At 42.1% G+C, this 17,392-nt stretch overlaps 1 protein-coding gene across 2 annotated transcripts; it reads right to left on the reverse strand.

Annotated features, from left to right (window-relative positions):
* LOC8080963 (acyl transferase 7) lies at window positions 13,687-16,239 on the reverse strand. 2 transcript variants are annotated; one of them, XM_021448250.1, is made up of 3 exons: window positions 15,877-15,948; window positions 15,348-15,826; window positions 13,687-15,243 (listed from the first exon to the last, which is right to left on the reverse strand). In XM_021448250.1, the coding sequence occupies exons 2-3, from the start codon at window positions 15,786-15,788 to the stop codon at window positions 14,359-14,361; spliced, it is 1,326 nt and encodes a 441-aa protein (XP_021303925.1). In that variant the 5' UTR covers window positions 15,789-15,826; window positions 15,877-15,948; the 3' UTR covers window positions 13,687-14,358. The 2 variants fall into 2 exon arrangements, with proteins under 2 accessions (XP_021303925.1, XP_002440706.2); XM_002440661.2 differs by having other exon boundaries at window positions 15,348-16,239.

Raw genomic sequence — 17,392 nt, forward strand, 5'->3', positions numbered from 1 at the left:
GGATGAACAAAAATCATGAGAAAATTCTGGATGATAGTGGACTTCAAGATTTTTCTCTGACCTCAAGAATCACCCCCATAGCTATCCTGGTATTGGAGTTATGAAAATCACAAGATGATATAGTTGTGCTGTCAGGAACCTGGACCAGTTTTGGTTGCTTACTGTTTTGGACAAATATAACTATAGAATTTGGAAAAGTGTTCTATAGAAAGGTTGTAGAAAATTCTCTAAGCTTTCTAATGGTATAAGCTATAACCCTATTGGATTAACAGAACAAGAGTTATGTCCATTTTACTGCGCTGGTGATTTTCATATCGCGAGGAAAATCAGGATATTTGTTTCTTCCTTGCACATAAGTTCCTTGGGATGTCAAAAGGATCTCAATGCAAAATAACTTGTCAAGAAAAAGTGCAAGCTACCTTCCTTGTGACTCCTAGTCAACCTTTCTTAAGGGGGGTATGAAAGGTCCAAATGGCTAGAGGGGGGGTGAATAGCCTATTTAAAAATTCTACAAACTTCAACTAGACAAGTTGATTAGTAAAACAAAAGGCGAAGCTATTCTAGCACTAGCACAACTAAGCTATGCAAGCCACCTACACAAGTCTAGCAAGAAAGCTAAACACTAGTTACAACAAGAAAGCACAACTAGAAGCTTGCTACACTCCTAAACAAGAAAGCTAAGCTAAACAAGCTACACAACTAGCAAGGTATATACAAAGGTAAAGGAGAGGGGAGTGATTGTTATACCGACGTTGTAGAGTAGAAATATATCCAATCAATCACTCACAATCACAAGAGAATCCTCGGTAAGAGATGACACAATATTTTTTACCGAGGTTCACTTGCTTCCCGGCAAGCTACTCCTCGTTGTGGCGATACACCCACTTGATGGATCACGAGCTAATTGGCAATCCAAAGCCAAACCCTCAGCGGGTGCCGCACATCCACTCACAAGATGGGGATCCTCCAAGCCACGAGCAATCCACTAGAGTAGCCAATTGCGATCTCCCGCGGGGAAGGCTCAAGAACCCCTCACAAGTCACTTGGTGAGGCTCGAAACAATCTCCAATCACGAGCTCAACACCACCGCTGCTCCAAGCCTTCTAGGGCGTCGGGAAACACCCAAGAGTAACAAGAAATCCGCAGCAAACTCAAGAATCAAGTGCCACTAAATGCAACTCTCAAAGCAATGCACTTGAATCTCACTCAATCTCACTAGGATTAGCAATCAAGCAAGGAGATGAGTGGAGGGAGTGTTCTCTAGCTCAATGTATGTCTCAAGTAATCAAATGTGCAAGAGAGTTTCTCCCAAAGCCGGCCACCTTCTATTTATAAGCCACCTCAACGAACTAGCCGTTGGCTGTTTTTCACTGGGCTGAAAACGGGGGCACCGGACGCTACTAAGTGAGCACCGGACGCTCGACTCCCTGCGTCCGGTGCACTGGAGTTGGCCACGTGTCGAACTTGAATCTCGCGCGTCAGTTTCTAACGGCTACCTGCAACACACCGGACGCTCTGCAAGTCCACATCGGACGGTCCGGTGCTCACCGGACTCGTGCGTAGAGAGGGTGTCAAACTCGCGACCTCACCGGACGCTGGGCACCGGACGGTCCGGTGCTCACCGGACTCGTGCGCAGAGAGGGTTGCAAAAACCCCTCACACCGGACGCTTACCACCGGACGCTCTCAGAGTGCGTCCGGTGCTTAACCCTAGCAGGGTCAAGCACACCAGACGCTGAGGCCAGCGTCCGGTGCCTCCGCACTCAGCGTCCGGTGAGTGTTTCTCAGAGAGAAAACACTCCCGCGACTTCTCTAAATTTCCCACCGGCGCAATAGAAAATATACTCTTATTTTTCTCAAAAGCGCCGAATGTAAATGTGCTAACACCAACAAGTGTCCACCACCAAGGTGCATGTGTGTTAGCTTTTCACAAACATTTTCACCAAAGGAGTTAAGTTAGCACTTTACTAGATCCTAATGCATATGCTCAAGATGTAGACCTAGTAGCACTTGATTCGAGAGATGACTGTGATTTCCCCTCTTGATAGTCGGCTATCTATCCTAAACCCGGTCAATCACTTCTCTACTCATCTTAGACCGGCAAAAGTAAAACCCTATGTTTATACCTTTGCCTTGATAACTTTGCTCCTTGTTTATCACCATGATCTTCACTTTATGCTTCATCCCTTTGTGATCATGTGGCCACCTCTCCATGCCACCATGCACCTTCATCACATGTGTTGCTATGCCTAACTCAAATCACTTAAACAAAAGGCATTAGCAACTTGGTGTCATTAATTACCAAAACCAAACTTGGGCTTTCAGGGTAGTACCTTGATATCACGGGTTGATGCATTTTCGACTTATCCTGAAGTGAGAGTTGTCTCGGAGATATTCTATGAATATGATCATCTCTCCTTCTCGTGTCATTGACGTTGGTCATTTGATGATAGGGAGTGTAGTATCCCATGGATCAGGAGCCCTATATGATGCCTCTTACTGATACGTGGGAAGAGAATGATGATCCTATCCTTGATGGATGTTATGAGTATGATGAAACTGAGTACTATCAAAATAATGATACTGAAGAGCAAGTTGGAAGTGAATCAAATCAAAATCCACAACGGCGAAAGAGAAAAAGGAAAAGTCGTAAGAAGTCTGCCCATGGAAGTAAGGTGCAACGAGACTATATCAATGGAAGACTGAGCAATGTGGATAGGCATAACATTCTTGGAGCTACCAAAGTGGTGGGTGGCTATATTCAAGTGGACTCAGTGCAAGTTTTTGCTCTGTTTGACCCAAGTGCTTCACATTCCTTCATTTCTGCCGACCTCGTAAAGACAATCGAGAGGGTAAAGTATCCAACGAAGAAGCCTTTATTAGTTCAAACCCCAGTGGGAGAAATACAAGCAGATCAGGTTTGCTCAAATATCAATCTGGTCATAAACAAGGAAAACTTCACTGTAAACCTCATTGTGCTAGAGTCACTTGGTATTCCCTTGGTCCTTGGTAATGGATGGTTATGTGCACACAAAGGAGTGATCTATGGTACCGAGTACAAAATGCTCTTAACAACACCGTCAGGAAAAAGAATTGAGTATCATGGTGGCCCACTCCTACCTGATGAAGCAAATGCATATTAAGTTTCTATGTCTCTTGGAGTTGTAAGATAAGAGGATTAGTAGTCAAGATGGACTTCGGTCAACTATGAATAATAGTTATTCAATGGAAATGTTGTTCACGAGGTGTGACCTTGAGGCAAGTGTTTAAGTTTGGTATGCAAGTTGAGAAGTTGAAAGAGTTATTAAGATCTTTATCCTGTTTTCCTTTTGGAAATCTGAGCCTCTTTCGAATCTCGAGGACGAGATTCATTTTAAGGGGGGTAGATTTGTAACACCCTAAATTTTGCTCTTTTGGAAATAGATGAAAAATAATTTAATTTGCTATTTTGTGCTCATAAAATATAGGAAAAAAAATATAATAAATAATTTTGGGAAAATAAAATTTAATATAAGTTTAGAAAACATTTTTGTGTGTGTGTGTGCATTCATGCTGTGTCATTTTATTTTGTGATGTGTGAATTTTGCAAAAGAAAGATTTGATCAAAATTCAAATTGAAAATGCTTTTGAAAATGAGTTGAAAAAAAAACAAAACCCTTTCCCCCCTCACTTTCGGCCCAGTCGGCCCAGCCGGCCACCCCTTTCCCTCCCTCTCTCCTTTCCGCTGACAGGTGGGGCCATCTTGTCAGCTCTCTCTTCCCCAACCGCCGCCCCCGCTCCTTCCTCTCTCTCGGTTGGAAACCGCCTCGGCCGAAGCCCCCGCTCCCACGTTCTCCCCTCCCCGCGCCTCGGCTTCGAGTTGGATAGCCCCCGAGCGCCCGAGCCTTCTTTCCCCCTCCCCATTTTCTTCTCTCCTTGCCTCTGCTCCTCTCTACTCACGCAGAAAACCGCCGCCGTGACCCTCCGCGCGAAGCCGTCGAATCGAGCCATTTTCGCTCCAATTCTTCGCGCTGGTGAGCTCTACTCCTTCCCCGCGTTCTTCTCAATCAAATTTCATGCGATTTGGTGCCTCCTAGCGTCCTAGCCATGAGCTCCGAGGAGCCGGCCATGGCGCCGCCGCGGTCCGCGCTGCGCGGACGTTTCTCCGGCCGCGCAAAGGCTAGGATTGGATTCGCCGCAACCTCCTCTCTCTCCCGGTATATTTGCTTCGCGAAACCGAGCTCCGTAGCGCTCTGTAGGTTTTCTCCGGCGAGCTCGGGCCGGCCGGCCATGGAGCGCCGCCGTCTCCTCTTCCCCCTCCGGCCGGCATCTCCTGTTCCCCCCCCCGATCTAATCGTGAGCGTCCGTTTTCAATCCGATGGCCAGGAGCGCTCCATACCCCTTCGGATGGATATTTTGCTAAAGAGTCCTTTTGAATTTAGGAAATAAAACCCGCAGTCCATGGCGCTTTACAGGAAATATGCTTTCCTTTTGGAGAAGCGTAAAGTCTCGGTTTGAATCAGAATACGTTTTCAGTATTTACAATTTTGCCACTGAGATTGTTTAGCTCATAAAATATTCATTTTAACTCCGATTTGACTCGTTCAAATTGCGTTAGGTTCGTCTTTGCGAGCTCTACATGTTAGTAACCTTGTTTCACCAATTTGAAACATTTTAATTTCGTGACCCTATTTAATTAATTACTTTTCTAAAGAAAATGTTAGAAAATTCATATCTTCTCCGTTTTAGCTCCGATTCGATCCGTTCAAGTTGCGTTAGTTTTATAATCTCATAAGCTTCGCGTTGGTACCTTTGTTGGTTAGATTCACCACTGTTAGATTCCCTAGTTAATTACAAGTCCGTAAACTGCTGTTGAAATCCCGTTAAAAGCGTAACTTCGCGTCGTAACTCCGTTTTCCGTGAATTTCTCGTTGACATGATCGTAGCAGCGTGTAGATGATTTTGGAAAACTTTTATTTAAATTTATTTACTGCTGGTGTACTGTTCTAATTGTAATCTTGTTTGCTTCGTGTATGTCTGTCTCCAATTGTTTGTGTGTTGTTGATCGATGATCGAGAGTAGACGGTGAGTTTTAATTCGGTGATCAAGATCAGAGCCTTGGAAGCAAGTAAAATCAGCAGGACCAGCAGGAGCAATTGGATCAAGGCAAGTATAGCATTTGGGTTTTAATTCTATGACCATGATCTTGTGATTAGATTGATATAAAGCAACAAATGATAATAATGACTTGTTAACAACTTGAGGATTTATTCGTAAGTGATAACCGGGATGAAAGTGCAACCATGAGGGCTATAATGGCTCTGGCTTTAGTCAAGTATGAGTAACTTTTCTAGCTTGTTAGAGGTTACCCGTGTGGCGCAAATGGGGGATAGCAGACCGTGGATTCCCTGCGAGTGGTAGAATCACACGGACTGACTACCGAAACCAAGCGGCCCTAACTTGTTAGACGAACCTTTGAAAGACTTCATAGTGATCCCTGCCGACCTACCTTGGTAGTGGGTTACGAGGCTGATCACCTCGGGCGAAAGGGTAAATCATGACTCATGGGTAAAGATGTACAACCTCTGCAGAGTGTTAAAAACTTGTATACTAGCCGTGCTCACGGTCACGAGCGGCCTTGGGAACTCTTACATTAAGGGTGATGAATCTTGTGTTAAGAAACTCATTGATTATTGTTTAATGCTCTATATTATTTATATCACATTGATCATGAGATTGTGGGATCTATACAATCTAGTTGTTATACTTGCGGAGTTCGTCTTGAACTCACTCTTGCTTTTTCCCCCACACCTCAGGAGAAGTTTTGGGCTTGTGATCAACCAGTCAGTTGGATCCTGTAGAGTGAGGTTAACACCCGAAGTTTAGAGTTCTCTTTCGTGTTTGCTGCCTAAGGTTGTTTCTAATTTATTATCCACGCTATATAATTTATGCATTGTCCTTTGATATTACCCCTTATTTGTAGCTATATGTGAGGCTTGTCTTCTAAAACTCACATATGGTGCATATCTGATTTTGTCGGGTGTTACACTAAATTAATGTCGTTATTTGTATAAAAATATTTACATGTTTATTTCATTATGATATTGATATTAATATTATTAATCATTACTTTCAAATGGTTTCAATGATACATATTATTGTTTATCATTACTTTTAAATAGTTTCAATGATACATATTAGTGATATTATAAAATTAATGCAATTAGTCTTTAGTGACAACAACTATTTTAGATAGTTTCACCTAATAGTATATTTTTTAATATGGATATAAAATCAGATATAGAATTTTTTGATATATTCATTTAGTATTTACTCCCTCTATCCCAATAAGTGATGTTTTTTATTTGTCTTAAGCTAAACTATTTCAAGTCCATATATATATAAAATACTTCCTCCGTCCAAAAAAAGTGACGTTTTTTTTACTTTTAGAAATCATGTTTGACCGTTCATCTTATTCAAAAAATTTATATAAATTATAAAATAAATAAATCATTAGTAAAGTATCTTTAATGATAAAATAGGTCTTAACAAAATATATAATATTTATGATAAAAATTTTGAATAAGACGGATGATCAAACAAGATGTCTGAAATTCTAAAACGACACACTTTTTGGGACGGAGGGAGTACTAATATTTTTAATAGCAAATAAATATTATTAGATTTATCATGAAATATATTTTCACATTTCATCTATTTGGTGTCATAAAGATTTGGTCAAACTTAAAATAGTTTGACTTAAAACACATCTAAAACATCACTTGTTTTGGACGCATAATAAATACAAAATAGGTATCTATACGATAATTTTTAACAGATATTATCTTTATTATTCTTGTCACATTGATTGCTGCATATTTTCCATCCCTGGTCCACTGCTGCACCGTGGTTTTTTGTCTTTCATTTGTGCTTATGTGTCCAATTGAAAGTATCGTTTTCTATTTTTAAAGTTCTTAGTTGACCATTTGTCTTATTCAAAAATTTTATACAAATTATAAAATAAATAAATCATTATTAAAGAATATGATAAAATAAATCATAATAAATAAAATAATATTTATATAAAATTTTTAAATAAGATAAATAATCAAACAAAAAATCTAAAAAGTCAAAAATGACGACGGAGGGAGTAGAAGCTTCCAAAGCATCCCATACTCGCTGTGCATGCATGAGTCACATCATTTTGCGAACATATACAGGAATGACGCAGATCTGGGCATGCGCCTGTCATATCATAATCACCAAATTCACCTGAAACCTTATTTAAATCTAAAAAAAATTGAGGTGCCACTTCGAAATGTCACATGCTCCCTCCGTCCGAAAAAGTGATGTTTTTGACTATTAGAATTCGTGTTTGATCATTCGTTTTATTAAAAAAATTTATGTAAATTATAAAATAAATAAATTATTAGTAAAATATCTCTAATGATAAAATAGGTCTTAACAAAATATATAACATTTATGTAAAATTTTTGAATAAGACGGATGATCAAATAAAATGTCTGAAATTCTAAAACGACACTCTTTTTGGACGGAGGGAGTAAGAGTGTTCAGAAAATTTCAGTGCTCCGTGAGACGAATTTGTGAAATCTAATTAATCTATCATTAATACATGTTTACTGTAGCTTTACTATAGTACCATATTATTAAATTATTGACTAATTAGACTTAAAATATTTTTAGCTATATAATTAATTATTTTTTAGTCTATATTTAACACTACATGTATGTAATAGAGAGTAAAGGGGGAACTAAACAAGCCATGATGAGCGCACTCAATGCAGCCGCGTTTGGCGCCGGGATCTTGATGCTCCTTGGCGAATGGATTCCTCTTGTGTCACGCATGTCGCTCCCATTTCGTTCTCTCTATTATAGTAATAATTTCTATAAAAAAGAACGTGTTAGATGTTATTATGTTCCCTCTCTCGTGAAATATAATGTATCCGATTAATTTTAGGAGACAAATAAATTACCTAGATGCACCTAATTGTTGAAGTGAATTCCTTTAATGGGCTCTAGGTTGTTCGTTTGGCTGATAAGTCATGACATAAAATACTGTTAGCTGATTTATTGTGAGAGAAAAATACTGCTGAATGACTAACAGATTCGGCAGGTAGTAGACAAAAAGGATACAAATGCTGTAGTTCATAGAAATTTCATAGAAATGCATGTCGCCCCACCACATGGACCCGCACCTATCAACGCCTCTTTGCATTCGACTACAAAGTGTATGTCGAATTCGAAAAGACTTAAATACAATGGGCTTCGTTCGCTTATCTTTTAACTCCTACTTTTTCTATCAGCCAACATTGTTTTTCTCTCATAATAAATTAGTGAATAGTATTTTCAGCTATGGTTTTTCAGACAAGCGAGTAGAAATAACACTGTCATAGTACTATGCGATATGCGTACTACTTTTGCAGTATCTAGTAAAGAACTTGCAATGCATGCTTAAGAGAAAAAAAGAAATTGTTTTTAGGGGAAAGAAAAAAATAAACCTTTTGGTCCAATATGAATTCAGGACCCAAGGTGGCAAGGTTGAGGCTTGTATAGACACACCAAAATGGTGTTGTGGAAGGTTGCTTTCATGGAACTAACATTAGGTGGCAAGCTTGGCAAGGAACACCTATGTTTTCCTAACTTCGGATACCTCAAAGACTTGACTACTAGCTTACTCCAACTTGGCAGAAAAAAAACAAAAACAAAAACAAAAAAAAACAACTAAATTAATCTCATGGTGTCCATTGCGAAAAGACAGTAACAATTGTTTGCATATGCAAATAGAGAACAAACAGATAATGTTAGTTTAGTAATTTCACTTCCCACCAATTTTCGTTGATTGCTACATTGATCATAACCTGACACGGAAAAGGAACCATGTCCTTGGCGACGATCCAACGGTCCATATCGCAAGTTTCGTTGTCTGTGATTGGAACTTGACTGGTGCGTGAATTTTCCCTCGCGGTTCAAGATGCGTACTTTCTATAATTTAAATTTAATTTCTCTGTTTTTTTGTCAAATTTGCTAAAATGGTATATTAACATGCACGATATCAAATAATCCTTATCCAGATATATATCATGATGGATTTAATTAAACTAACTGCATATATATCAAAGATGTTGGTAAATTACAAACTTAGCTAAAGCTAATGGAGTTCGATTTTTTTATGAAAACATGAGATAGCGAGAGAAGCTTGACTTAGCCTAAAGCTAACCTAAGTTGTACTAATTTGAAAAGGTAGAGGAAGTAAGATTTACCCGAAATTTAAACTAAATATAAAAAAAATGTTGACGACGCCACTAGCTGTCCCATACCACCCCATCGCATAGCCCTTGACTTTTCTGCAAAGTGTACGTTCTCTACGAATAGGCATAAGTATAAGTGCCATCATGTTAGTGGAAATGGTATTGTCACATTATACTGCTTTTGTGATAGCGTATTTGGTTGGTGCCTGGCTTGCAGCTCGCCCACAAGCATCAATCTCGATCTTGAGTAGACCGAAACCTAGAGTTGTTTCATGGCCGACCAACCAAACAAGCCCTCGTGCAAAGAACTCACAATGCAGACTTCTTTATGGAAGAAATGGAGTTTATTTTTTGTGGAGATGAAAAAATAAACCTTTGGTCAAATTTTAGGGCTTGTAGTTGTAGACTCACATATAGAAACGGTGTTGTAAAAGGTTGCTTTCATGGAACTAACATTAGGTGGTAAGGTTGACGAGAAACACGTATGTTTTTTATGTATATAAGGCCAGTCTCAATGCATAGTTTCATGACACTGTTACCAAGATTATAAATTAGGTAATCGTGCCATATGAGTTTCATGGGGATGAAACTCCTCTCTCATATGATGAAACTCTTTCATTTAATGACCCTACCAAATCAGCAATTTTGCTTATGTGGCATACTATTTAATTTGCATGACACTCTTATGAAACATGCATTGTGGCCTAAGGATGCATGGATACGTCGAAGACTTGACGTGCTTATACAGTTATACTAGACAGAAATAAAATTAATCTTACGGAGTCAACAGTGCCGAAAGACAGTACCTAACCTGTTTTGCGTTTGCTAATAACAAACAAATAATGTTACTTTACTAATTGCACTCCCCACATGGTATTCTCGATGATTACTACATTGATCCTAACCTGAGAAGGGACAGCACGGCAGAAAACAACCCTGTCTGTCTTTAATCCTTAGTACCAGTACAGTAGCCAGGGGCCTTTTCCTGTGCAGGAAGACGACTGGAGGTTGACACGTTGGATCGATCCAACGGTCCATATCGCAAGTTTCGCTGTTTGCGATTGTAACATGACGGGTGCGTGAATTTTCCTTCATGGCCCTGTTCCAACTCTCGAATGCTTACTTTCCTAAAGTTCAATTTAATTTCTCTAGTTTTACTAAAATATGCTAAATAATATAAGTAACATATGCAACCAAATAAATAAAATATGCTAAGTATCATTAGGTTCTTGATTATTTATATTTTCATACTAATATCTATTTGATGTCATAATTTTTTTAATTTTTTCTATAATGTTGGTCAAACTTAAAGATGTTTTAACTCTCCAACATTCTTGGCTTATAAATTGGGATGGAGAGAGTACTTATTATCAGGTATATATATCACAGAATGGATTCAATAGAATTAAATGGATATATTGTGAAGATAAACGAACATGTAATTCATAAATAAAATTGATTAAAGTTAGAGAAGTTTGGATCTTTTTTTTGTCGACAAGCACATCGATGAACGTCCAGAGAGGTTTGACTTATTGTAAAGCTAATGTCATGTATGTAAAATTTGGAACGGAACGAATAGGATTTAGCCGAAATCTGAAATAAAACCGACAAATTTGATTGGAGCCCAACTACCGCAAACAAACACATACGAATTGAAGAATTTTCTTAGGCCTTGTTTAGTTCACCCCAAAAACCAAAAAGTTTTTAAGATTTTCTGTCACATCAAATCTTTCAACACATGCATGAAGTATTAAATATAGACGAAAATAAAAACTAATTACACAGTTTACCTGTAAATCACGAGACGAATCTTTTGATCCTAGTTATTCTATAATTAGACAATATTTCCCACAACCAAACGAAAATACTACAGTAGCAAAATCCAAAATATTTTCGCATCTAAACGAGGCCTTACACAGAAATAGGCAGAGGCTCGGATCCGTGCTTGAGATACTACTCCTACTACGCATGGGATGACCAATCTCTCGACCGACCGACCGACCGACACCGGCGACCGGCGACACTGTTTTGGTGTTTTCCCCGTAATGTACGTGTAGATTCCGTGCAAGCTTTGCTGGTGGTACGCACCAAATGTGCCGAATACGAAAGACTAGCGGCGACGACGTCGTCACCATCAGGATCGCGTGACCCACTTGTCGGATCGCCGGCGTCGGCCAGAAGCGTCGTCGTTCGGTTCTGGTAGTGGACACGGATGTTGGATGGGAGCGCCGATCCCCAGCCGTCGGCGTTGTTACGGAAATCACACGCACCGACGCACGCAGGCTTGTCTCGTGACTTTTGCCGCGTTGCCAACTAGTGCTGAACGGACTGTTGATCCTCACCGATACCAAACCCTCTTGGCAGCATCAGGCTAGTAGCTTGACCATGAAAGATCACCACCAAAACACTGCCAAATCCTAGCTACTCTAACCTTTGTCCCCCTTTATTTTAGCTATATATACAACTCACCTACTTCGTGAGAAAACCTCATTATATATGACTTCGAAGGACTGAGAGTACCCCAAATCGACCTGGCCACGGCTTGACAATGGACGAGTTTTATTTACATCAAATTTCATCATAAGAGCATATATCCAAGAGACTAGGTAAAATTTTATTCTAAATTATAATATTTATCTATTCTATAAAATAAAAAACTCACTCAAAGCATAGAGTTTCGCAACAGCCTTTGTATACAATAGCTACTGAGAAAGACATGCTATACATGATGTTCTTTTGATGCGAAAGTTTGGAAATAGCAAATTTGCTATTTTATGCCCTGTTTGGCACGGCTTCTTCAGCGGCTTCAGGAGCCGTTTGGAGCCGTTTTGTGCCAAATGGGGTAAAATATAATAGCTCCACCAATGAAGCCCTTAAAAACATGCTCTCACAGAGCTTTGGAGTATGAAGGAGCAAAAAATAGTGGCTTCTTCCGGCTTCACCTCATCCTATGTGGCTTATGTGAGAGCACATTTTAAGAAAAGAGCTATTTTGCCAAACGGTTTACCAAAATGGCTTCAGCTCCACCGATAGAGTTGTTCATGGAGCTGAAGCCCTAAAAAACAGCTTCACTCGTGAAGTGGAGCCGTGCCAAACGGGGCCTTAGCAAACCAGATAGCACACCTGTTGGATTTTAATTTTTTTGCTTTAAAATGTAAAAAATAGTCTAGATAACATGGATAACATATCTGTTGTGGATGCTCAACATATCTGGGTTTTTCTACTTTTGAGATCAGATGTGGGAACTGGTACGAGCATTACACACAACAGACGTTGGCCTTTGCATTGTGTGTGTGGCAGTTTATAGATGTTTATTAAGTAATAGATGTTTTTAAACATCTGATCTGAATTAAATAAATTACTCATAGTTATTTAGGGAGTAACACATCAACACTCTACCGTGTTAATGGGTCCAAAGCTACTCATGACGCACCAAACGGGGCTAATCTTATTATTGGAGTATGAAAAAGATGATTACAACACATTTTTTTAAAAAAAAAAATCGAGGGCGCACTGTTACTTGAGCATTTCATCTTTCAGTTTCATTTGTTACCACAAATTAATCTAACGTGTTACCAGTGATTGGTTTCTTAGTTATCATATTCTACACAACTAAGATCATAATACACGAGTGTTGTATAGCATTATTACTGCATAAGCATGACTTTGTTTCGTTTTCCCAGTGTGGAGGAGCCAGAAACAGTATACTGGCTCTGTTCGGTTATTTCGGAAGCAGGTTGTTCCGTGCCCGGAATAGTTCCGGTGCTATATAAATTTGTGAGGCCTTGTTTGGATGTAATCGGATTCATATCAATCCACATGTGTTGAGGTGGATTGGAGTGGAACTTGAACTAAATTCCACCTCAATCCACACCAACACACATGGATTGAAGTGAATCCGACAATATCCAAACAAGACCTAAAGAAATCTTTCGGCCGGAGTGATTCCATAGTAACCGAACGAGGCCTAAAAGGGTGAAGGGCAAAAATAATAGTTTCATCAACTCTGTTAATTTTGAGAGGATAGAGAAAAAAAAGGAAGCTATCACTATTATATATAACTAGGAGCATACCCCGCGCGTTGCTGCGGGAATTGCGGATTAATGGATTGCGTAGTACGATGATGTTGACTATACTTATTTTGTCTTGCTAGCGTGGACATTACAATTGTCATATGTGCTATTGGATTTTAATTGTATATATGTGGTAGCACGTTGCATGTTGAGATAAATAGTTATTAAGGTTTTACTTAGTGGATTTTAACTCAATATGGTAGTGCATTGCTTAGGTGGATAGTTTGCATGCTTAGAGAAATACTTAGTGGGGTTTAGGATTATAAGAGTTATAGTCCAAACGAGTAACGAGCTCTACTTAGTACCAACTACCAAAGACCCTTTAATTGCATAGACCACCATCATATCGAAAGCCACAGCTTCACATGCTAAAATTAGATGGCTGTCTCTGTCTGTATGGAGGAGTATGTAGCGATTACAGCGTTTTCTCTCTTTGAAACTTAAGCTCACATGCCTTATACTTCGTATACACTATTTGACAAAAAGAAATAAACAAGAAAAGAGTTGAATACTATATTACAATAAAAATCTTATTATGGTATGGTATTTAGGGGCAGACTAGTTGGTGGCTTCCCACCAAGTCCAGTTTTGTTCCTTCTTTCAATCAAAGCCCCCCAAAGAACAAGAAAGAAGAAGAAAAGAAAAATAGGCATGTACATGCACCCAACAACAAAAGAAGAAGACATCCAAAGGAAATAAGGAATCCAATACCAATCCCACTATTGCCAACTGCTACCTAGCTGTCTACCAGTCCCCCATACCTCTCCTCCTGCCTCTAGCTGGCTGCCTGCCTGCCTCTATCTACACCACCTTATTATCCTTTTCTTTTTCTTCTGCTTTTTTATCAGTATATATGTTTTAGTTTATTGTTTGCGGTTTTTTTACCATTCGCCAGAAGGCTGCAATGTGATTAGTAATTATATATATACCCACTGCTAATTACCACGGTAACTGATGAGTGATGAGAGGAGAGAGAGAGAGAAAAAAAAAAGCAAGAAACCCATGAACAAAACGGCAGGCTGGCGGTGCCGCCAGCTGCTAGTTCATGTCCACCATGGCGTCGTGGAAGCGCTCGACGCGGTCGGGCGTGACGCACTGGGTGATGAGCCTGGCCCCTGGCTTGTGGGCCCAGGGCTTGACGAGGATGCACGTGGCGATGTAGTCCAGGTTCGTCAGCGGCACCACGTGGGCGGGCGGGCCCCACCCGTAGTCCACCTCCGCGAAGCCCAGCCGGGTCCAGTCCGACACCAGCAGCGTCCGGTAGTCGGAGGTGATCTGGTACGGGTCCACCCCGCCGTCCTCCCCCGCCGCCCACCGCGCCAACTCCGACGGCAGCCGCTTCTTCCCTTCCCTGATGATCCTCACCACGTCGGTCACGGACGACGACGCCACCCGGTCGGCCGTGGACGACACGCGCATGATGTAGTAGCAGTTGCCGTAGAACCCCGCGCCGCCGCCGCCACCACGCGGGGAACGCGTGCCGCCGGAGCCGCCGGCGAGGAGGAGCGGGCGCGCGTTCATGGCGAAGCAGAGCTGCACGGGGGTGCTCGCCGGGTCATCGAACCCCGCCGCGCGGGTGCGGCTCTGCCACGCCTTGGCGATGAGCACCTCGAAGGACGAGCACCGGCCCCCGCCCGTCGCCGCCGCGAACTGCGACTTGAAGTGGTCGATGTAGTCGGCGGAGATGTCGATGGCTAGGTACTCCAGCCGCTTCGCGCCCGTCGGGTCCGGGAGGCTGCCCACCAGCGCGCCGGGCGGGTCAGGGATGGCGTCGCGCGCCCAGACGGGGGGCACGGAGACCTGCTCCGCCCCGCGCGCGAGCTCCCCGACCGCGGCCATGAACTTGGCCGCGCCCAGACCGTCCGCCACCGCGTGGCTGAACCGGAACCCCACCACGAAGCCGCCGCACGCGAACGCCGTCACCTGCACGAGATCCAGGCGGCGGTCAGAGAGCTGGCCGGGAATCCCAAATCCACGGCGACCCCGCACAATGCAGGCCCTCTGCCGCAGGCGCAGTGCAGCCGTACCTGGACGAGCAGGATGAGCTTGGACTCCTCGTCGTGGCTGGGCCGGGGCAGCGGGTGCGGGAGCAGGTCGTCCTTGGGGATCTGGAGCGGGTACTCGAGGTAGTCGACGTCGTCGAGGCGGCACCGCACGGCGGCCTCGATGAACCAGACGCCCTCGGCGCTGCAGTCGACGTGGAGCTGGCCACCCGCGGACACGGCGAGGCGGCCGGCGAGCGGGTAGTAGTCGACCAGCGCCCGCGCGAGGGCGCGCTCGATGGTCGCCGCGGGGCTCACCCCGTCACGCGCCGGGTCCGGCTTGAAGACGTGCAGCGACTCGATGAGCGCCATCTGCGTCGGGTACCGGTCCAGCCACGACAGCCGGTGCGGACCCGTCGGGGTCGGCTCCGCCGGCGGCACCAGCCGCTGCGCCAGCCGCTCCACCGTCTTCGCCGCCGGCTCCATAGCTCCCCGCCGCCTCACCGGAAGGAGAGGGGAGGGGACCTCCTTTCCCTTGGCCTGGGGGGATTGGGATTTGGCCTTGGGGAGGAGAAGCGGCGGTGGTGGTGGTGGTTGTGGGTGGGGTGTGCGCTGTCCTGTGTGACTGTCGCTGAGGTGAAGCGAACTCTCGAGCGTTGGTGGTTGCCTGGAGTCATGTGCCAGCGGGAGGTGATGGTGGTTTATATAGATGGGTGGATCAGCGGCGCGGCGGGCTCCGGGGGGCAGGGGAGGATTGGCGCACGGTGGTGGCGGCCGGGGATGACGCCGGACGCGGACGTGGACAGGTTGCCTGAGGCAGGAGTCGCAGCGCTGCAGAGCGGCAGCGGTGCCCGGTGGCCGAGGATGGGTAACGGTTAGGAAGGGTGCCTCGACGAGGACGTGAGTCACATGGACCGGGTCCATGGGTCCACCGTGCCCGCACGCACACGGTCCGTTCCAATATATATATATATATATATATATATATATATATATATATATATATATATATATATATATATATATTCCTTTGCCATTTTTTCCATTTTTAACATACTCTGTAATTTATCTGATGGATTTATCAATTACTCTATATGTTTATTCCATATATATCCATAACTTTCCCATGTGCACACACTCTGTGCTTCAATATGCATTTATTTAAAAAGTCTATCTTATATTAAGGTGGCTCTTTGTTGCAACCATTGCCTCATAACCTCACGAAACTAGATTTTAACATTGATCTTATCTGTAATTGTAATTTTTTATCTACATGTTAAGTTCAAACTTTTATACTTATCATAACTTTTATACCTTTCATTTAAAACTTTTTCATATTGACTTTTATTAAATATAGATTGTATGTCTAGATTCCACTTTTGATTACGAATGATACGGCTATTTAACCCTGCACCATACTGTTGTTGATCGATGTTGGAGCTTGACGTAAGATTTAAGAATACTAGTACAAATTAGTCAATAGCATTTTCTATCATGATTTATGAGTATATTTAAACCTAACAATTATTCCTTATTCTAAACGAACGTAGCGAGCGCGCCAGCAACGGGCAATGAGTCGTGGCCGTGCATGGCAGGCCATATCGTGCGGGGTGGTGATATTTTATTATTATTAGAAAAAATATTCTTGAGTTATAACGGAAGAAAAAAAACTATCAAATCTACATCTATATCTCTATTACTTAATCTATTTCTAATATATAATTGTGAACATTTCAGTCGGTTGTCCACCAATCTATCCGCGTCCATCCGGAATCGGCCCATGACACGTTGGTGGAAGAGGAAAAAACGAATATAAGTTTTGTTAGGATTTCCAATACAAAATTAAGAAAAGTACAGAGATAAAGTTATCTGCCAATCTGTGTCCGTCCAGAATCAGCCCGTAGCCTGGAAGAGGAAAAAAAAAAAATACAAGCTTTTTTAGATTCACAATGTAAAATCTCCTATACACATTATAGAACATTAAGAATAAGAAAAGTATAGGAGCCTAGATGCAAAGTGTTTGTACTATTAATTTACTTTTCTTTTATTTTTTAAATCAGTTAAAATTGATAAATACGTAGTAATTCATA

This window comes from Sorghum bicolor, chromosome 9 (assembly GCF_000003195.3).
Source record: "Sorghum bicolor cultivar BTx623 chromosome 9, Sorghum_bicolor_NCBIv3, whole genome shotgun sequence".
Taxonomy (NCBI): Eukaryota; Viridiplantae; Streptophyta; class Magnoliopsida; order Poales; family Poaceae; genus Sorghum; species Sorghum bicolor.

Bases quoted from the DNA above. Each gene is read 5' to 3' on its own strand.
- LOC8080963 (XM_002440661.2), bottom strand. From the start codon at position 16,226: ATGGACCCGGTCCATGTGACTCACGTCCTCGTCGAGGCACCCTTCCTA. The intron at 15,244-15,347 runs GTACGGCTGCAC...GATCTCGTGCAG, and splicing joins AGCTCATCCTGCTCGTCCAG to GTGACGGCGTTCGCGTGCGG.